Here is a 22492-nt window from a genome sequence, read left to right as displayed (position 1 = left end):
GAAATTTAATGTGGACAAGTGCAAGGTGTTGCACATAGGGAAAATAGCCCTTGTTGTAGTTACACGATGTTAGGTTCCATATTAGGAGCTACCACCCAGGAAAAAGATCTAGGCAACATAGTGGATAATACTTTAAAATCGTCGGCTCAGTGTGCTGCAGCAGTCAAAAAAGCAAATAGAATGTTAGGAATTATTAGGAAGGGAATGGTTAATGGAACGGAAAATGTCATAATGCCTCTGTATCGCTCCATGGTGAGACCGCACCTTGAATACTGTGTACAATTCTGGTCGCCGCATCTCAAAAAAGATATAGTTGCGATGGAGAAGGTACAGAGAAGGGCAACCAAAATGATAAAGGGGATGGAACAGCTCCCCTATGAGGAAAGGCTGAAGAGGTTAGGGCTGTTCAGCTTGGAGAAGAGACGGCTGAGGGGGGATATGATAGAGGTCTTTAAGATCATGAGAGGTCTTGAACGAGTAGATGTGACTCGGTTATTTTCACTTTCGAATAATAGAAGGACTAGGGGGCATTCCATGAGGTTAGCAAGTAACACATTTAAGACTAATCGGAGAAAATTCTTTTTCACTCAACGCACAATAAAGCTCTGGAATTTGTTGCCAGAGAAGGTAGTTAGTGCAGTTAGTGTAGCTGGGTTCAAAAAAGGTTTGGATAAGTTCTTGGAGGAGAAGTCCATTAATGGCTATTAATTAATTATACTTAGGGAATAGCCACTGCTATTAATTGCATCAGTAGCATGGGTTCTTCTTAGTGTTTGGGTAATTGCCAGGTTCTTGTGGCCTGGTTTTTGGCCTCTGTTGGAAACAGGATGCTGGGCTTGATGGACCCTTGGTCTGTCCCAGCATGGCAATTTCTTATGTTCTTATGTTCTTATGTAAGCCATTACAGATATCTCAATTGTGAGTGTATTATCTACTACTGGTTATGTATCCAGCATACCCTGACTACTCACTACCTATAGTCTCTCTCTACAGCTCAGCAACCCAGAGACCACAATTCCAGTATCTGAGGGACTTCAGCCCTGCCGGGCACATCAGCTCACTACTGCCACCTCTGGTGGTTCTACTTCCAGTCTAATAAAGAACTATCTGTGTTTGTCTCCATACTCCAGTCTAGCCGGTGGTCCCTCTCAGGATATCCTCTTGGGGGCGCTGTGTAAAGCTTACTCTATGCTTATGGCCAGGGACACAAGAACACTTAGACTCAGTAAAAGTATAATGTATTTTTATTAGTCAATATAAGTGTTCTCGGGAGATGCTGGGTACTGGGTGCCCTTAGTCTTACAATCTGACCAGCATCTCCCTGGATACAGGAAGTGATCCTTCTTTTAGCTGTCACCTGGCATCAGCCCAGGGATTCACCAATTTACCTCAAGTGTTCATTCCTTACACTACTACAGCGGTATTATACGACTGCCACTCTGTGGGAAGCCAACTCACCACAAATCACTAACTCCACCTACGGAGTATTACAGTTGTTAGCTCTTCCCCTTGACAGGGTGATCCATAACAGATTGCTAACTCCCTGGCGGACTTATAACAGATTGCCAACGCCTCCCCATGGCAGGATAATTTATTACAGATTCTAACTCCGCCCCTGGGGAGCAGTTTCTATAGATTGCTACTCCTAGGGATTGACAACAGATTGCCAACTCCTCCCTCTACAGGAGGAGCTCGATAACAGATTGCTAACTCCGAGTAGCAGATTTATAACAGCAGGCAACTGTAGCCCACTGGATTATGGAAGTTATCACGGCTGCAAATGTGGATGCTGAGCAGCCGTTACCTAAGCAGGTTAGGGCTCATTCCACTAGAGCTCAGGCAGTGTCATGGGCAGAGTTTCAATTGTTGTCTCCCATCAAAATTTGCCGAGCAGCGACAGGGTCCTCCTTACACACTTTCTCCAGGTATTACTGTTTGGATATGCAGGCCCAGGAGGATGCAACCTTGGCGCTTGCGGTGTTAGTCGGACTGCAGGCAGCCTTCTGCCCTTTTTGGGAGTAGCTTGGGTACATCTCACTGGTCATGGATTAACCTGTCTGAATGCTGAGAAATGAGAAATTACCACTTACCTGATAATTTCCTTTTCTCTAGTGAAGACAAGTTAATCCACCTTCTTGCCCTTGACTGCCAGTTTGTGGTTCTATTGTCCTCTTGAGTGGCTGCGTTCTGGGGATAACTGGTAAGTAACCTAAACACAACAAAAAATGGGGAATCAGTGTTTTCTTTGTCAAACTTTGGTGTTCGGTACCCCTTCTGTAAGCGATAGCCACTCTTTGGTTATACTCTGAAAGAAGTTTATACCATTTTACTGTGTATGCAACTTAGTATTCCCGTGTGTCAGTGCTCAATTGTTTGATTTTCAATTTTTTAATTTTTTAATATTAAAAGCTTTAAAAATGAATTATCTATTACTATGCAGACTAATCGCTTTCAACTCTTCTAGACTGATAAGCTCAACTCCTATACTCAAATTAGAGCTCTTCCACTTATCGTTGTTATGAGCTGTATTTGAGTCCCGCTATCTGTAGTTGTAGGTACTTCGTTGTATTGTTGAGTCATCCACCCATAACTGGCAAGTGCCAGTTTCATTCCCTAGATTAGTGATGTTACACTCTTTGGCAGAGCTCAGTGTTTCCTGTTGCTGAGTGTTTGAGTGGTTGTCTGTTAATTGTTATAATAATCAGGTATTGTTTGTCCACAGTTGACTTTTGCAGAGAATACTGGCAGGCTGATGTCAGAGCAGGTGCATATATATCATGATGTCAGCTTTAGTCAGTCTCCATCTGCTGGTAGAGGTGCATAACACTCTGGTCGTGGACTAACCTCTCTTCACTAGAGAAAACATAGAAACATAGAAATGACGGCAGAAGAAGACCGAATGGCCCATCCAGTCTGCCCAGCAAGCCTCACACATTTTTTCTCTCATTCTTATCTGTTACTCTTAGCTCCTTGTTCTATTCCCCTTCCACCCCCACCATTAATGTAGAGAGCAGTGATGGAGCTGCATGCAAGTGAAATATCTAGCTTGATTAGTTAGGGGTAGTAGGGGCAGTAACCGCCGCGATAAGCAAGCTACACCCATGCTTATTTGTTTTACCTAGACTATGTTGTACAGCTCTTGTTGTTTTTTTTTTTTTTTTCTTCTCCCCTGCTGTAGAAGCAGAGAGCCATGCTGGATATGCATTGAAAGTGAAGTATCAGGCACATTTGGTTGGGGTAGTAACCACCGTAACAAGCCAGCTACTCCTCGCTTTGTGATTGTGAATCCTTTTTTTTCTTCACCCCTGTCGTTGAAGCTATGCAGGATATGCGTGAAGCATCAGGTTTTTTTTTTTTTTTTTCCCCCTGCCCTTGAAGCAGAGAGCTATGCTGGAAATGCGTGATGTATCAGTCTTTCTCCCATGCCGATGCAGGAGAGAACCATGCTGGATATGCATGGAAAGTGAAGTATCAGGCACATTTGGTTTGGGGTAGTAACTGCCGTAACAAGCCAGCTACTCCCCGCGTTTTGAGTGCGAACCCTTTTTCTTCTCCTTTGCCGTTGTAGCAGAGAGCTCTGCTGGATGTGTGAAGTATCAGTTATTCTTCTCCCCTGTCATTGAAGCAGAGAGCTATGCTGTATATGCATTGAAAGTGAAGTATCAGGCATATTTGGTTTGGGGTAGTAACCGCCGTAACAAGCCAGCTACTCCCCTCTTTATGAGTGCAAATCCTTTTTTCCATTACCTCTTGCTGTTGAAGCTTAGAGCGATGTAGGAGTCACAGTAAGCATGTGTATGTTTATTTAGTAAGGGTATTGTGTCAATAGCCATCATTCTGGCGAGTCACCCACTCTTCATTGGTGGCCTCTTGACTTTATGGATCCGCAGTGTTTATCCCACGCCCCTTTGAAGTCTTTCACAGTTCTGGTCTTCACCACTTCCTCCGGAAGGGCATTCCAGGCATCCACCACCCTCTCCGTGAAGAAATACTTCCTGACATTGGTTCTGAATCTTCCTCCCTGGAGCCTCAAATCGTGACCCCTGGTTCTGCTGATTATTTTCCTACGGAAGAGGTTTGTCGTTGTTTTTGGATCATTAAAACCTTTCAAGTATCTGAAAGTCTGTATCATATCACCTCTGCTCCTCCTCTCCTCCAGGGTGTACATATTTAGATTCTTCAATCTCTCCTCGTACGTCATCCTATGAAGATCCTCCACCTTCCTGGTCGCCCTTCTCTGTACCGCTTCCATCTTGTCTTTGTCTTTTTGTAGATACGGTCTCCAGAACTGAACACAGTACTCCAGGTGAGGCCTCACCAAGGACCTGTACAAGGGAATAATCACTTCCCTTTTCTTACTTGATATTCCTCTCTCTATGCAGCCCAGCATTCTTCTGGCTTTTGCTATCGCCTTGTCGCATTGTTTCGCTGTCTTCACATCATTAGACACTATCACCCCAAGGTCCCTCTCCTGCTCCGTGCTCATCAGCCTTTCCCCCCCCCATCGAGTACAGTTCATTCGGATTTCCACTCCCCATATGCATGACTTTGCACTTCTTGGCATTGAATCTCAGCTGCCATATCTTCGACCACTCTTCCAGTTTCCTTAGATCCCGTCTCATTCTCTCCACTCCTTCCGGCGTGTCCACTCTGTTGCAGATCTTAGTGTCATCCGCAAAAAGACAAACCTTACCTTCTATCCCGTCTGCAATGTCGCTCACAAAGATATTGAACAGGACCGGTCCCAACACCGATCCTTGCGGCACACCACTTAAAACCGCTCTCTCTTCAGAGAAGGCTCCATTTACCATCACACATTGTTTTCTGTCCGTCAACCAATTTGCAATCCAGGTCACCACATCGGCACTCACTCCCAAGCTTCTCGTTTTATTCACCAGTCTCCTGTGCGGAACCGTATCAAAAGCTTTGCTGAAATCCAAGTAGATGACATCTAGTGCTCTTCCTTGATCCAATTCCTTGGTTACCCAGTCAAAAAAGTCAATCAAATTTGTCTGACAGGATCTTCCCCTGGTGAATCCATGCTGCCTCTGGTCCATCAATTCTCCAGACTGTAGATAGTTGACTATTCTCTCTTTCAGCAGTGACTCCATTACTTTTCCCACCACCGAAGTGAGGCTAACCGGTCTGTAGTTGCCTGCCTCTTCCCTGTTCCCACTCTTGTGAAGCGGGACCACCACCGCTCTTCTCCAATCACTCGGCACCACTCCCGTTTCTAGGGATCTATTGAACAGGTCACACAGCGGACCCGCCAGAACATCTCTGAGCTCCCTCAATATCCTTGGATGAATCCCATCAGGCCCCATGGCTTTGTCCACTTTCAGGTTCTTTAGTTCTTCCCACACATTTTCTACTGTAAAAGGATTTTCATCTATTCCCCTTCCCTCCAGTTTCTTGTTGTTTAGAGATGGTCCTTCTCCAGGGTCTTCTTTAGAAATTATCAGGTAAGTACTAATTTCTCATTGCTGTAAGTTCACCATGATTGCCTGTTCTGTATTGACTATCATTTTTTGAACATACAGTATGGCAAATTTCTTCTGTGTTCAAAACTTGCTTTTCTTAAAGGTAAAACTTTGCAAAGAGCAACCTTCCTGATTTGTACATTTTGTTGTTTTGCTTTACCTGTTATATTTCACCACAAATTTCGCTGCCTCCAGGTGTTACTGTCCGAGGAATGTGAATAATTTACATTGAACAGTAACTCATGTTTTTAAGTTATACCTTTGGGTTTTTTTCCATTTTCTAGATTGATGCACGCAGTGACCGAACTGGGGAGGTCATTTTCAAGGACAATTTCACTTCCTCCATTGCAGGAGTGGTGGAAGGAGATTACAGAATGGATGGAAACCCTCAATTAATCTGCTGTTCAGTGGATGGTGAAGGTAAAATACTTTAGCAGACTCACTGCACGTTTCAGTAGAAAGTTGCTCATTAATTCTATATATTATATTTTTGTTGCGATTACTGTTGAAAGTAGTCCATAACGTTTTACTTACAGGGCATTAGTCTGCTATATAGAAAGCAGACCTCCCTTTGTCAGTTCCATTGTGTTTCTCCTTGGTGAATAATTTTCATTTTCCATTCTGTTATATAACAGATAAGCCAAACTTCATGCATTAACATCATTGATTAACTCCTAAACATTTAGAATCCATATTCAGTAAGCCAGTAAATGGACAAGTTCTCTGGCTAAAGTTAGCCAGAGAACTTGTCCTGGATAATCAACAGGAAAAATGTCCCACTGAATATACTCGCCTAAAGTTATCCGGCTATGGATAACTTAAAAACCTAACTTGCTATGTGTGAATATAATTGGTGAGGTTTTTAAGTTATCTGGCCTAATGTGCCCAGATAACTTGCATCTTAACCGGATATCTTTGAAGATATATGGTTAAGGAGCTCTGTAAAGTAAAAATAAAAAAAGATGTAAAGCAGGCCTGCAGCCTCCCTCCTGCCAAATTTCATAAAGGACCCTGCTAAGCTATGCAACCCTCACCCCTCAAAGCCCTCCTAAAAAGTGAAAATAATGTTATGGTGTCTACAGGTCAAGCCTTTCCCTCTTCCCCCTTTCCTGGTTTTGTTTTAAAATTTAAATCGGGCTGCCCACCTCCACCATCCTTCACCCACCCACAATCCTTATGTCCTGGGCCACCCCCAGAGCCCCTCTGGACTCTCCCATCCCCCCTCAACCCTAAAAACCCCAGCTGTGAGCAAGATATGCATTTACCCACTCTTGGTGTTTGCAGTGCTTCCCTGTCAGAAGCAGTGCTGGAAGGGTAAGCTACCCGCTGGAAGGGTAAGCTACCCGATGAGCACTGCTGGAAGAGTAAACTGCAGGTAGCTTACCCTTCCAGCACTGTTTTTAAGAGAAGCAGTGCTTGAAGCGCCAGGAGCAGATAGGTGTATACTTTACTCCTGGATAGGGTTTTAGGGTCAAGGGAGAGTGTGTGGGTTAGTGTGTGGCTTGAAATTGTGGGTGGGAGAAGGGAATTCATTAGCATTACCCAGTTGGTGTTTACTTTGTTTAGATCCAAAGGATGAAAGACTGGGTCAAATTTGTTTGGATTTGAATCTGTGATTTTCCGTTGGCAAGCAGGCATGAATTAGCCATAGCATGAGTTGACATCTTTCGACAGCCTGACACAGATCCAGCTCTTAGAGCTAAGTAAAGACCTTATTGAGCATGCACAGGAGTTCTGTGCACACATACTACCTTATGAGCATCTCAGTCTTTCTTTATCAGAGCTACTGCACAGTCATGTACTATTTTCTCTCTTTAACTTTTTGTTTTTTGACCTTAGTACATTCTTACTGCCTCATTGCTTTAATTTTTCTGCTGCTGCCTTAGCAACCCCTCAAACAGAACTTTTTATGTTAAAAAAAAAAAAAATAATTTGAGTATAGCTAAACCTAAGACCAAGAAGCCTGCGGTCAGCAGTTTCAAGTCCTGCATCTGTGAGTCCCAGAATATGTACTCAGTATATTATCATGCTCTAGACCTGGATCAAGACTTCTCCAACTGTTACAGCTATGATCGAATATCCCCTAGGGCACAGCAACCACAGTGTCTGAAAAATTAAAGCCCTAAGGAAGGCTCTGGAGGTAAGAACCGGAAGCCCTGGCGTGGAGGCTGCTTCTCATTCAGAAGCAAGCATTGGACTCATGGCACAGGAAATTACAGTGGGAGTCTGCCCCATGTTATTCCTGCAAGTAAAGGAAAGCTTCCCCACCATAGTGCCAGATCCTGCATCCATCACAGGTCAGGGATTGAGCATGGTATGGAAGCCTGTGGCGCTGAGTGAGGCACTGAAAAGACCAGCAAAATGATGTGGGGGCTATCCCCATTGGAGCGAAAGAAAAGATTGGTATCATAGACACATGGCTCTGCCAGAGCAGGATCCTCCTCAACGCTAAGGCAGGAGATAACCTTATCGGCATAGGTCCCATAATCCTTCAGGGTGTGGAAGATCCTCTTGGTGCCAAGCCATTTATTTTACCCAGAACTGGAGCTGACTGGAGGCAAGATGGCATCCTGAGAGGAACCACGCTAAGCTGTTGCTTGTACCTGTTAACCTTGATCACTTTTTGCGCTATGCCTCCTAAAAAAAAAGGCATGTGAGGGTTTTTCCCTCGATTTCCACTCAACCTGAAGAATAGCCATTAATCACCACTTTCATGATTCCTGTAACTGCTGCTTCCGGGTTAATCCCCATTGTGGGTGCCTATGAAGAGGATGAGGTTAATCCCCATTGTGGGTGCCGATGAAGAGGATGAGGTTTCTCTCAGCCCCCTCAATTTTTTACAGTTGCTGGCTTAGAGGGATGTCTTTCATATGGGCTGCTGGCATCGTAAAATGATGAGGACATGGATGCGACGCCAGTGGAAGGAAATTGCGAGGGAGAAAGCTTTGTTTGTGTCATCTTTGCCTGAGAGAAATGAAGGTGAGGTAGAGAATGCTGAGCTGACATCCACAGAGTTTTTGGAGACTGCTAACTTGGGCACAGATGGAGTTCTCCCCATCTCTTCCCCTTGTACAGAGCAGCTTCCATCTCTTGGTGAGTCCCATCTCCAATTAAATTGACAGTTGTGACTCTAGATGCACTGTGGGAGCTAATGCTTGAGCAAACCATCAAGTACTGCAAGTACTAAGATTGACCTATTAACCAATAGTTTAGACCCGATGGTCAAAAGCCATGATGAAACTTTAGAGGGTGTGCAGTCATCTATCCAGAAGATGGAATCTTATATCAAAGAAATTTAAAATTTCAATGTGGCTACTATCAAAGACAGGAATTTTCTATCTAGAATGATTGAACTTTTAGAAAAGTGGAATCGTCATTTGAAAGGCTGGATAGTATACTCAAAAAAAATACAAGAACTGCCTTATATTACCTTGAAAATATAATTTTGGGAAGTTTTGCTTATTCCTGAGGATCAATTAAGAAAGTATTCTTCTTGCCAACTTCGGTTCGCAATGACTCTCTATCATTAGTCCAACCTGGGGCTACAGCTGATTTATTTAATTTCATCAATTTTATGGAGCAGACTGGTCTAGAAGTGATAGAATGTAGAACACTTTTAATTTCCTTTGTAGCCAAGCAAGATATCAGTAAGACCATGACTTTTTATTTCAGGCACTTGAATTTTTTATTTCATGGTCAATGTATTAGAATGTTCAGATATTTCCAAAATAACACAGGAAAGGAGAATGAGACAGGAAACTATTTCCCTGGGTGCCTGTTTTCTTTTACAATACCCCTGTAAATGTATTATTCAAATGAATAATGATTGTTAAATTTTCTTTGCACCAGAACAGCTGAGAGACTTCTTGAATGCCAGATCTTCTAGTTAGTCTAGTCGATATATAAATTTATCAGTAGTTTGTCCCAGGTCAAGCTTTTTCCTATGATTATTTTTTCTTCTATTCCCCTTGATTACATGCATCCTGTAATTTGATGTTATGTGATGAGTTTTAGGTTGCCAAATATTGTATCTTTATCAATCTAACTTTTCTTTGTATTTAATTTTTTGGCACCTATAATGTTTCCTGCACAAAGTTTGATTATGCTTTGCAATGACTGAAATATATAAATAAATAGTTTAATAAAGAATTGGGGCCGACCAAGGTACTGTCTGTGTTATGGATGCAGAGCTTACAATCTAGGATTCAGTTGCCTATGATTGTGTTGGAGCAGAGTGTTTCTGCACATAAGCCCAAGAGACCTACTGGGGGTGCTGTGGTGCAGAAAGAGGTACTGTCTGCGCAGTCCATGGACCCAGGTGCCATTCAGGAGTTGTCAACATAATCAGCACAGAACACTTCCAAGTCGGCAGCTGCTACAGTGCCAAATTACAGCTCTTAGAGGATGAGCTAATGTGGGTTTCTGAAGAGAATGTCTCTCTTCCAAATCTGGCGCAGAAGTCCCCCAGCTAGTAGGAGCCCAGCTATTGGCACTTGTGAAGAATTTCTTTGCCTCCTTAAACCCTGTAGACCATAGAGGAAGATTAGAACATCTCCTTTTCATGATGGAGGAAATTTTCAAAAATAATGGAACTGGCCAAAGTTCCACCCGGAGTGTGAACCTCTCTTCATGAGCTTCCAACACTGGTAGTAAGTCCTCACTATGAGGTGGTAGAGATTCCTTCTCCAGTAGAGTCCTTTCATGAGCTAGAAAGGGAAGAAGAAGATCAGTTCATTCTAAGTTCCTATTAGAGGTTTCCACCTTGGACTAGCTGAAATCTCAGACACCCTCATTGTCATCGGGATTATGGCTCATGTTCCCCTATGGTTGGAGGAGGAGGAAGATTCTACTGGGTTTCCTTCAGTCCCCCTGCCAGACTTGCTTCAGCATACACCTCCTCTAGGAGCATATGCTATCATTTCCCTCCACTGTCTCGGTAGGTAAGTTTCCTCCTGTTCTTCGCAGTCAATTCCCGAGCGTGTCGCCTCCCAATGGTCGTTGGCCATCGACTGCCCACCGGCTTCTTTTTATGGCTACTCCCAAATTTTTGGATAAGGTGGCCCAGATGTGGTCCATCAGTGCCAGGATGAAAAGGACTCCAGAATAGATGTCTTTTAGGGCTTCCTCAATTCCTTCAACCTCCAGCAGACTCCATGGCTATCCCGATTCACTAACTTCACAAGGACCTACAGATGAGAATGGAACAGAGGCCTTCTCCTAGAACAAGCAGCATGGTAGTCCTCACAGATGGGTAACATCATCAGATGGAGCCTGGCATGGAAAACGTTTGTCAGAGTTTCTAGAAACTTTGTCTGGTACCCTGAGCATGCTCAGTATGCCACTATCCGCGCGGCCACACGGGGTCCCTCTTCAGTCTTGCTTTTTCCGCGAAGCAACTGCCATTGAATTAGGAGTTCTCTACAAAACTTTTTTTTAATGTACTTCTTCATCAGGATTTTTCTTTGTTTTTCTTCCGTGCGGGGTCCCTCCCGCTATCATTTCCCTCCACCGTCTCGGTAGGTACGTTTTCTCCTGTTCTTCGCAGTTGATTCCCGAGCGTGTCACCTCCCGATGGCCGTTGTCCATCGATCGCCCACCGGCTTCTTTTTATGGCATTGACCAGTTTTTGGAAATGCCCCCAGTGCCCGAGGACCATGTCCTTCATGGATCTGCAGGAGGTCTGTATCCTTTGCCTGGGGGCTTCCCACGACTGCGGGTGCCCCGACTGTGTTCAGATGACTCCTATGGGACGTCATTCCCAGCTGGACAAAATGGAGCAGCTTTTTGGTGCCAAAAAGTCGGCTCCATTGACTCCGGCGTCAGGGACCTCAACACCGAAGGGTCGCGAAAAACCCTCTGACTCGTCATCACCATCCACGTCCCATCCTATCCTGCCTCGGGGAGAAAAGGGTGTCAGGGATCGGCCCTCTCCATCGTCTGACTGTTCCAAGCCATCTGGATCATCTGCTTCCTTGGCGAAGGAGAAGGACTGGACTGAGCACCGAGGGAAACATCTCCACCAGCTCCGTCAGTCATCATCGCACGACACTGGTGACGATGCCGGGGGAGCACTGGCCCATGCCAAGCCACCCCCAAAGTGACCCCGTGGAGAAAAGGCCTCATCCTCTTCCAGGCCTAGGAGTCCCAGGCATTCTGCCAGAGCACACTGTTGTCCATTTGTTTCTGGGTTTTTGAATCCTGGATGTCCGACATCTCTGTGGGAATGGGGGTTGATGCACAGGATGCTGCAAAGTTGGGGAAAGAGTCTGTTTGTCACATGTTTTTTTCTACTAGAGCCCACTGTAAATCATTTTCAGGGTTTCTGAAACCTCTGTGGGAGATGGGCGAGAGATATTGGGTAGTTGAAGGAAGAGGTTAATTGAAACCTGGATAATTCTTCCGTTAGATGAATCAGCTCCATTTTAATTGCGGACAACTGAAGGTAAAAGGGACAACCTTTGATTCTCCAAATGATAGGCCTTGGGACATAATCACTACAGTTGTTGCATTGAATGAAATTGTGCTACCTGCATTCTTTCCAAGATCAAATGCACACAAAGGAGATCAGGTTCTTCACTCCTTGGACTGTAAGGGAGCCCTGACTTATTACCTAAAGTGGACCTAACCTCACTATCAAGCTTCTCAACTGTTCACTTACTTTGTACTTTGATCCCAATAGATCGGGAAAAGCAGTTGCCAAATGATCTCTGTCCAATTTGTTAACTGACAGTACAGCGCATTGTTATAGGCTGGCTTGTTTACAAATTATGGGCAGTTTTAAAACTCATTAAGTGAGAACCATAGCGACTTCAGTGGCTTATCTCAGGAACACTTCCATTGAAAACATCAGTAAAGCTGTTACTTAGTCATCCCATTACTGTATGGACGGCAAGTCCCATCCTGCAAGCAATCATTTTTTCAAAATTAGACTATTGTAACACCATCCTACTTGGTCTTCCCGCTTCTTATACTAAACCGCTTCAGATGGTACAAAATACAGCTGCACGAATACTGACAAACTCCAGGAGAAGGGATCACATAACCCCCATCCTAAAGAGCCTCCATTGGTTACCTATACACTTTAGAATTATTTACAAGGCCATCCTTACCACATACAAAAATATCCACCTACTGGCTCCCATCGACATACAGATCCCTCTCCAACTACATAATTCAACAAGACCAACAAGAGATGCATACAAAGGATTGCTACAGGTACCACCGTCCAAATCTACCAGACACATCACACTAAGAGATCGGGCATTCTCTACAGCCATTCCACCGTTATGGAACTCTATCCCTTCAAACCTCAGACTTGAAACATGCATCTCAACCTTCAAAAAAAGACTAAAGACATGGATATTCACACAAGCATTCCCGGACTCAAACTGATCTACCTTCCACGCCAAGCCTTACCTTCACATACACCATGACTAACCTTCTTGTTTGAATTTTATATTATTTTACACTATCGTTACATGTTTGAATTAATAACCTGTCCTTTCTCTTCTCTCTCTGCCAAGTTCTAATCTCCCTGTTATTTGTAACTGCCTTTTTCCGCACCATTGTTTTAGTTTTGTTTACGATGCACACTTGTTTTAATGTGAACCAGCATGATGGGACTGCGTTCTCGAATGCCGGTATATAAAAACCCTAAATAAATAAATAAATAAATAAATAAGGTAACAATAACTTTGGAAAGATAGTTCTGCACAGCCTGTTCACCCAGTAGTGAACGCTCCACTTGGTAGGGGTCCAGTCTTCTTTAAGTGTTTTCTCCACAATGCAGTCTTCAGCTTGGGACTCCCTATGTATTATGACTAATTCATGCCTGCTTGTTGACAGAGAAAGCAAGTTTGCTTATTTATTCGCAGAGTTCGCCATAGACAGCTGAATGTATTACGCATTCTTATTACCTGTCTGCCTCCCTGGAAAGTTGATAGCTCTGTTAAAGCTTAAGCTCTGGAACAGACTGAGGGGCTCAAGAGGCAGTGTACATGATCAGAAATTCCAGTGCATGCTCAGTAAAGTCTTTGCCAGGGGTGGGCAACTCTGTTCCACGAGGGCGACAAATGGGTTGAATTTTCAAGATATCCCTAATAAATATTCATGAAAGGTTTGCATGCACACTGCCTCAGTTGTTTTGTAAATCTATTTCATGCATATTCATTCTGGTTAGCCTAAAAACCCCATTAGTTTGTGGCTCTCGAGGACTGGCATTGCCCACCCCTGGTCTTTATTATGCTTTGAGAACTAGATTTGTGTTGGCACTGTTGGATGGCATCATACATATGTTTTGGCTAAATCATCCTACTGCCTACATAGCACCCTATTTACAAGTAAGTAAACTTGCTGCCTCAGATTTACACAGACTCACAGGTATTAGAGGTTAATTTCATGGGCAGATGAGAAATCTGGCGGCTTTCATATTAAGACGGCATGCAAGGACTCCATATCTGATGTTTGAGGTGCAATGGGCTAATACAGTGCTAATGCATTTTTTATTTTCTTTAGTACGAGGATATCTGCCCTTCAGCCAAGAGATGAAGGGAAATCTAATGGACACTACTGTGGAGCAGGAGCTTGTTCGGGAGCTCAGTCAAAAAAAGCAAAATCTACTTCTGGAGCTACGGATCTATGAGGAGAATTCAAAGGTACTTGTTAAGAGCAGGTGTGCTTCAAATTGGAAAGAAAGAACAAAACTTCTGTAATATGTGTAGTAAACTGCATCTTTCCTGATATGTTACTCTCTTTTCTCATAAGATACAAGGAAAGGAGGAGGTCTGGGAGCTTGTTTTGGAGACCAGAATTGATTTCTTAATTGGTGATGCCATTATGGGATTTAATAAACTTCAATTTTGTAAATCTCGCACAAAGCAACACATGTTAAAATGATGTAGAATGTGTATTTTTTAACACAGGTTAGTAAATATGCCCCTAAATGGCAGTCAAACATCATGACATGGGAATTATGAAACAAAAAAAATAGGGACACTTTTGTATACAAAAGTGTATTAAAACATATATCCAAAACTCTATTCCACAATATGATGAGAGAAAGAAAATCAAGTTAGCTCAATATTCAGGCAAATGTAAAAAGCATAACTTATCGTAGCCTGTATAAATGATCTGGGTTATTCAGCAGGATAAACATCTCGCTAAATATCTTTGAATAAAGTTATCTAGGTATACCTAGCCAAATAACCGTGAAATCTAACTGGCTGTGTTAGGTTTCAAAGTTAAGCTTTTACCCAGATAACTTTATCTTAAGCTATATTCAAAGAATGTAGTTGATTAAGTAGTGATGCAAAGTTAAAAAAAAAACAACTTAGCGGGCATGCCTGGCCTGCCCTCCCCCTGAAATAAAGCAAATGTTCCCTGTATTACCACGGATCAGTCCAGACCACTGGGTTATGCCTCCCTTCCAGCAGATGGAGTCAGAGAAAAGCTGAAAAGCACCCCCAGATAACCTGGTGTGCCACCTGTGATCCTTCAGTATTTCTCTGACTCCAGCAAATGAAGGATGGCATAACCTGCGGTCCTGATCCTTTGCAAAATTCTTTATTTGATTGATTAATAAGTGAAGGGGGTATCCTAACCTTAGTACCTTTGACTAGGACAACTTGTAGTAAGTAGTAAAAAAAAAAAAAAAAAAGGGAAGACTGAGATCACTTTGTAATAGCAGGCAAGGCTGGGCTCCTGCCCTTGGCCTTAATACCCAGAGAATATTGACACAGCCAATGAGTTGGGGGGAATTTACCGGTGGGCTGGTCCCTCCCCCCCCATACAGTGCCAGAGACATTTTAATTCCTCTGGTGGGAGCTACAAATTGTATATTAAGCACAGGGATGTACATTATCCTGGTTGAGTAGGTCTGAAAAAGAAAAAATAAATACATAAATAAAAGACAAAGGATAAGCCTTTTAAACAGAGCGAGCCTGCTGAAATCTCCCGGGGCTCCGGAGGGGGTGAATTGCTTCACTCAGCTGATTTTCTACTTATGGCTTAGATTGCCATGCCATGAGGATCTCGATGTGCAGCGTGTGGAGAGCTGGCAGTGCGGCTCTCTCGCGAAGGCCTCTGCTCTCGCTGTATCCCCAGGGGCGAGGGGCCTTCGCAGCTGCTGATTGCAGGGAAAAGATCAGCGTTGCCGCGATCGTGTGGCTTAGGCCGCAGTCAGACAGTTCACAAGGAGAGGCCTAACCCCGTCCCTGACAAGCACAGGAATGGCAGCCATTTTGCCTGATTCATGCCCCGATGCTGCGCAGGGCTGAGATGCACAGGGGGAGGGGGGAGGGGATTTCCCGCCGATTTCTCCGCCTACGTTAAGCCCCCAAAGGCCTCGCGATTTGGGTCATGATTCTTCTCTTCCTCCTGCCGTGCCTCCGGGGGGGTCTTAAAGAGAGAACACCCATTTTCTTCTCAGTTTATTTTACTGCTTCACAAAGCTTATATGGAAGCTGAGGCAGACTTGGATGGGCAATATTCTCCTTCTGCTAAGATCCCCAGGCCTGCGGAGGATCAAGGGGCTCCTAGGACCCGGCCTTCCCAGCCCGCTCCTGACGCTGAGCCTTTCACTCCTCCAGGGTCTGTGCTTCTGGACCCCTCCCCAGTGGGTACGAGCGATGATGTTGACAATGCCGCTCCGGTGGAGGGGGATGATCCATGGGTGCTCCAGTTATTTCATAAGGAGGAGCTAGACCCTTTGATTCCTCATGTGCTACAGGAACTAGATATTCAGGCTCTGCAGCCGGTGACGGATCCTTCTTCAGGGGATCCTGTTTTGTCGGGCCTGCAGGCCCCTCCTAGAACTTTTCCTTTCCATCCAATGCTTTTACAGCTTATGACCCGGGAATGGGATGCGCCTGAAGCCACCCTAAGGGTTAGTAGGGCCATGGAAAAATTTACCCACTGCTGGACGAGTTCTTGGATCTTCTCAAGATCCCTAAGGTGGATGCGGCCGTGTTGGCCATCACCAAGCACACCATGGTTCCGGTAACAGGAGGAGCAGCTCTCAGGGACCTCCAGGATCGAAAGCTGGAGGTTCTTCTCAAGAGGATATTTGAAGTATCGACCCTCGGAGTTAGGGCGGCCGCTACTAACTCCTACAGACGCAGGACGAATATCGGAGATTCAAGCGTTGTCCTGCGGAGAACCGTTGTCCTGCGGAGAACCGTTGCGGAGAACCGTTGTCCTGCGGAGAACCGTTCTTACGAATCTCGGACTCTGGGATTTCGCTTCGGACAGTGCCTTCTTTTCTGCTGAAGGTTGTATCGGCGTATCACGTAAATCAGTTAGTTGAGTTACCAGCTTTTCCAGATTTGGATAGGAATTCTCCTCAGGCTCAGGATTTGAGGAGACTGGACATTCGCAGGATACTTCTGCGGTACTTGGAAGTGACTAATGCTTTTTGATTGTCAGATCATCTTTTTATCTTATGGAGCGGTCCTAAGAAAGGGTGTAAGGCTTCAAAGACTACTATTGCCTGATGGTGAAAGGACGCTATTGCTTCGGCATACATATGTCATGGGCGGCAAGTGCCAGATGGTCTTAAGGCTCATTCGATCAGATCTCAAGCGGCATCTTGGGCAGAGAGCCAATATGTTTCGCCACAAGAGATTTGCAGGGCAGCTACTTGGAAATCTTTGCACACATTTGCTAAGCATTATCGATTGGACGTCCGGGCTTCAGATGTTGATTCTTTTGGCAGCAGTGTCTTCGAGCGGGACTCTCCGGGACCCACCTCATTTAGGGCAGCTTGGGTACATCCCAGCGGTCTGGACTGATCCTGGTATGTACAAGGAAAGGAAAATTGGTTCTTACCTGCTAATTTTTGTTCCTGTAGTACCAAGGATCAGTCCAGACGCCTGCCCAGGGGTATAGTGTTCAGGAGAGTCCGCTTGGTTGGTTTTGTTTTTTTTCTCTCTGCAGTATTTAGACTAATCTGAAGATTTTCAAGCAAGCTTATCCATGGAAACATTTCAGTCCATACTCTTGTCCTGTACATAGTTTTCACAGGTTATTGTTCAGCTAAATTCTCTTGATCTAGTCATTGGTTGTTTAAATTTACTTCATTCTGCTTTGATATTGATTATACTGAAGGATCGCAGGTGGCACATCTGCTGGAAGGGAGGCATAACCCAGCGGTCTGGACTGATCCTTGGTACTACAGGAACAAAAATTAGCAGGTAAGAACCAATTTTCCTTTACCCATTGTGGCCGATTCTCCCCCCCCCCCCCCAAGTTTCAAAACATTTTTTAAAAAGCATAGTAGGCATATAGGCTCAGAAAGCCTAACCTCACCTTCCTCACTAATTTGTAAATGATGAATGATATTTCCAAGCTACAAGAAGAGGTATGGGGCACTCTGAGTGGGGTGAAAGTTTCGGGTTGAGTTTATGGGGAGAGAGGGCTTCTGGAGGTGGCCTATTTTAAAATTATTTTATGTGTATTGGGTGAGACAACGAGAACCTTCTCCTTTGTCCTCCGATATGTTCAAGGCCTGGACAATCCAGGATGGCAAGTCTTCTTTCCAGAACAGATGGATCAACAAGGACTCATCGTCCTCTTTGGTTTGAAAATCTCACTAAAGGATCAGGGGAGAACCGATGGGCACCGATCCTCCCCCGGTGACCCTAGAAGAGCAGGGGGACGGGGATCAAGCCTTTTCGGTCTCTTCTAAATCGTGGATATCTAAATCTTCACCTTCCACCTCAGCACTGGAGAAAGACCAGGCCGAGCAACGTGGGAAGTTGAGAAAGCGTTTACATCGGTTGCCATTGGCACACGGAGAAGGGCTCGGTCTGGCACCGGTTCTTACCGTGATGCCCCCGAAGCATCTCGAGGTGAGGAGGTTATGCCCTCCATCGATGCTGGGACTGCGGAGCGGTCCTCACTGATTCTGGTGCTGGGTACTGACCTTCCTCGAGGTTCCGAGGAAGATCATGCCACCCCTCTTCCAGCCCAGCCAGTTCTGGCATCTGCTACCTTCGAGGAGGAGCTGGAGCGCAGGGTGCAGTTGGCGGTGGATTGAGCTCTGCGGGGCATAGAGGCTGTGCCTCCACCGGCCCTGGTGGCCGCGGCCTCCCTGCTGGAGCCACTGTTTGAGCGCCTCGATATTCTTTTTGGCATCCTCCCTACTCAGCTGCCTCCGGTGCCCCGGGAGCCATTGATACCTCGTGGGAAACCGCCACTTCCTCAACCCAATGTCGTCCTCATTCATGGCTCCTCAGATTAGGAAGGCCTTCCTGCTTCGTGGCCAGCTCTACTGGACCTGCCTGAGGGTCCATCGGGGCTGTCGGTGCCTGCGATGCCTAGACCTCGGGGCAGGCCTGGGTCTTCATCCATGGCTCAGTTCAGTGAGGACGATGCCCCTTATGATCCCCTGGGGTGATTTATTTATTTAAGTTTTTTTATACCGGCATTCATGAAGAGCTCACATCATGTCGGTTTACATAGAACAGGGGTGCAATGGATATAACAACGAACATAGATTAAACGTGATGAAGAGAAGCAGTTACAATTAACAAGGACTATTGAACTGGGGTGGAGGAATTAAAGAGAGATAGAAGAAGTTAATTATATACAATTATACAATATATACATTAAACAATATATATAGCTGCTGTGTAGGATATTTGCGGGCGAGGCGTGTTAATTGGAGTTCGGGAAGGCTTGCTTAAACAGCCATGTCTTGAGTCTTTTCCTAAAGGTTAGGAGGCATGGCTCATTTCTGAGATCAGGGGGGATGGAGTTCCATAAAGATGGGCCTGCTGTGGAGAAGGCTCGATCTCTTAAGGTGCTGTGGAATGTGGCTTTAGTAGGAGGAACATGGAGTGATCCTCTGTATGCTTCTCTGGTTGGTCTTGTGGATTTGTGTAAGCGGAGGGGAATTTGTAGGTCGATTGTGGTATGTTGGTGAATAATTTTGTATATCAAGGTGATGGATATGTAGATAACTCTGAATTGAATGGGTAACCAGTGAAGGTCTTTTAGAACTGGAGATATATGTTCTCTTTTCCTGGTGTTTGTTAGTAGACGGGCTGCTGCGTTTTGTACCATTTGGAGTGGTTTGGTGTATGATGAAGGGAGACCAAGTAAGGTAGAGTTGCAGTAGTCTAACTTAGAGAAAATAATAGCTTGGAGGATGGTTCTGAAGTCTTTGGCATGGAAGAGGGGCCTTATTCTTTTTAAAACTTGAAGTTTGTAGAAGCAGTCTTTGGTTGATCTATTGATGAAGGCTTTGAAGTTCAGCTTATTGTCGATTATCACACCTAGATCTCTCACTTGTGTGGTTTGTGGGTTGGTTGGAGGAGAGGCGGTGAGATTGCTGTTCTCAGGAGTTATGAGTAATATTTCGGTTTTGGATGAGTTTAGTACTAGATTTAGGCTATTGAGGAGGCGTTTGATTTCTAGGTGACAGGATTCCCAGTAGTCGAGGGTTTTTGAGTATGATTCTTTGATGGGGATCAGTATCTGAATGTCGTTTGCATAGAGGAAGTGTTTTAAGTTGAGGTTAGTGAGGAGTTGGCTGATGAGACCTCTGATTCCTCCTCGGAGGATTCCAAGGGCCTTCCCTTGGATCCGTCTCCCCCAGAGGAACGGCAGAGGTCTCCACCCAAGGTCTTAACCTTTGCTGGTTTTGTGCAGGCCATGGTGGAAGCCATTCCATTCCAGCTAATGATGGAGAAGGACGCTAGGCATAATATGCTGAAGGTTCTCCAGTTTGTGGATGCTCCGAAGGAGGTTGTGGCTGTTTCGATCCATGACATTTTCAAGGAGTTGCTCCTGAGGATTTGGGAACACCCCTTCACTGTTCCACCTGTAAATAGAAAGACAGATGGGGGTGTACCTGGTCCAGCATGCTACTGGTTTTGAGAAGTGTTGGCTCCCCCACTAGTTGGTGGTGGTTGAGTCCATGCTGAAAAAGACCAAATGCTCCCAGACCCATGCCTCGGCTCCCCAAGAGCATAAGGCACTGGATGTGCTGGGTAGGAAGGTTTTTCTGGGCACCATGTGTATAGCCTGGGTCGCCTCCTACCAACTCTATATGACTCAGTCCTCCCATAACCTCTGGAAGCAGGTTCAGGAGGTAGCTGACCGTCTGCCCCAACAGCAGCAGGATGCTCTGTTGGCAGTTGTGCATTAGAGCCTTGAATGCAGGAAGCACAAGGTATGCTCTACAACCTCAAGACCTTAAATTTGATTCAAAGAAAATTTCATTCTTCAGCTCAGTAAGTCAATGTCTTGCCATATTCAGTCAGTTATCAAACAAGTATATAGCAAGATTTGAATGCTGAAACATCTAAAACCTCTATTAGAACAGGAATATTTTCACATGGTTTTACAGACTCTCATATTCACTAATATTGATTACTATAATTTCTTACTGTTAGGCCTCCCAGCTAGTTCTTTACAATCTCTACAAATGCTTCAAAACTCCACAGCTCGCATCTTGTCAGGTACAAGAAAGTATGATCATATACAGTAACGCCTGTCCTTCATTCCCTACACTAGTTGCCGATTCAATATCACATATATTGCAAAGTTTTGACACTAATTCATAAAATCATTTCTAATAAAGACACTATTTGGTTTGGTGCATCCCTTCACTTTTATGTACTTTTAGATCGGCCACCAGAGGTCTACTAGATGTTCCATCTATACGCAGTGAACACCTTTGCGAAGTTTGTGAGAGAGCTATCTCAATAGCTGGCCTGACGCTCTGGAAAATGAATCTTTAAAGATTCAAATAGATTTTAAGGCATTTAAGAAACATGGTTATTTATATTTACAAATGTATTTGTTTTCCTGTGTAGCTTTCTTTTTTCTTTGTTTTAGCTTAATGGAACTACAAATTGTTTACTTGTACATATTGTTCATGTTTTTATCCTGTAAACCATTCTAGTCTATTGTAAAAGGATGGTAATTTCTCATAAGGCTTCCCACCTTTGAAATTGTTTTAAGCTGATGAAGTCTTTCATGGCTTCTGATCTCTGGGCCTTTGCTTGAGAGCACAGAATGGCCTTACAGGTCAGGAGACAGCAGGAATTTAATGTTTTGTTTTATTGGTGGGATTATATAGCTAATCAACTTTGACAAAATGTTGCTTTATATGCTAGTAGTCAAGGACTGTGAGAGTCTCCTGTGCTAAGATTTTGGGGCATCTCCATTAGGGGTATTTCTCCATCAGTCACGAAAATTGTCAACTTATCCATGGAGGAAGGTAAGATACCTGGTTCCTTAAAAAAGGTATCAGTAACTCCTATTCTTAAAAATAATCAGATGGACCCTTTGGATCCTACTAATTACTGTCCCATTTCCAATTTATCTTGTCTCACCAAAATTATTGAAAAATCAGTCCATAAACAACTATGTGACTACTTGGAGGACAATTCTTTACTTCACCCTAGACAATATGGCTTTAGGAAAAATAGATACACTTGAAACACTTTTACTTTCCTGAGCAGATAATATTTTTGCGTGGTTTTTGAGTTCAGTCAAAGTTTCTTCTTGGTACTGTTAGACATATCTGCTGCCTTTGATACCATTGACCATAACATTCTATTGACTCGTTTGACAGAATTTGGTATTTGTAATTTAGTTTTAAAAGGGTTTAAAACCTGGCTGCTTCAGCTAGCGTTTAATTTTTGTCTGTGCTGTTTTGATCTTTAATTGCAAGTAAGATTTTAAGGTAGTCAAATATTCCAATGAGATATTTTTTGCTATTTGATGTCATTTTATGTAGATGATGAATTTGTTTTGTCTTGTCAGTCTTACGTTTATGAATGTTTTACTGTGAACCACTTTGGTCTAAAGTGGTATAAAATGTTTTTTTAAAATAAATAAATAAAATGCAATTGTCGAGCTATTTTAGCAACAGATCCATTTTCAGGACACTTAGATTCCAGTCCTGGCTCTTGCTTACTTGGAAATTCATTATCCAAATGTAATATTGATACCATAATATTGGTGCCTCACACTGCAGAAGTTTTTGTACAGTGTAAAGGTCC

At 44.1% G+C, this 22492-nt stretch overlaps 1 protein-coding gene across 3 annotated transcripts in view; it reads left to right on the top strand.

Moving 5' to 3' along the window:
* The window catches only part of BBS2 (Bardet-Biedl syndrome 2), a 171956-nt gene that overhangs the window by 75531 nt on the left and 73933 nt on the right, over positions 1–22492 (top strand). For all 3 annotated transcript variants that reach the window (XM_029608717.1, XM_029608716.1, XM_029608718.1), the window contains exons 9-10: positions 5765–5900; positions 13995–14134. In XM_029608717.1, coding sequence (XP_029464577.1) covers positions 5765–5900; positions 13995–14134 — 276 coding nt within the window. The remainder of the gene's footprint in view (positions 1–5764; positions 5901–13994; positions 14135–22492) is intronic.

This window comes from Rhinatrema bivittatum, chromosome 7 (assembly GCF_901001135.1).
Source record: "Rhinatrema bivittatum chromosome 7, aRhiBiv1.1, whole genome shotgun sequence".
NCBI classification, from domain to species: domain Eukaryota; kingdom Metazoa; phylum Chordata; class Amphibia; order Gymnophiona; family Rhinatrematidae; genus Rhinatrema; species Rhinatrema bivittatum.
Note: the sequence above shows the minus strand (reverse complement) of the source record. Positions and strands in the feature narration are given on the sequence as shown.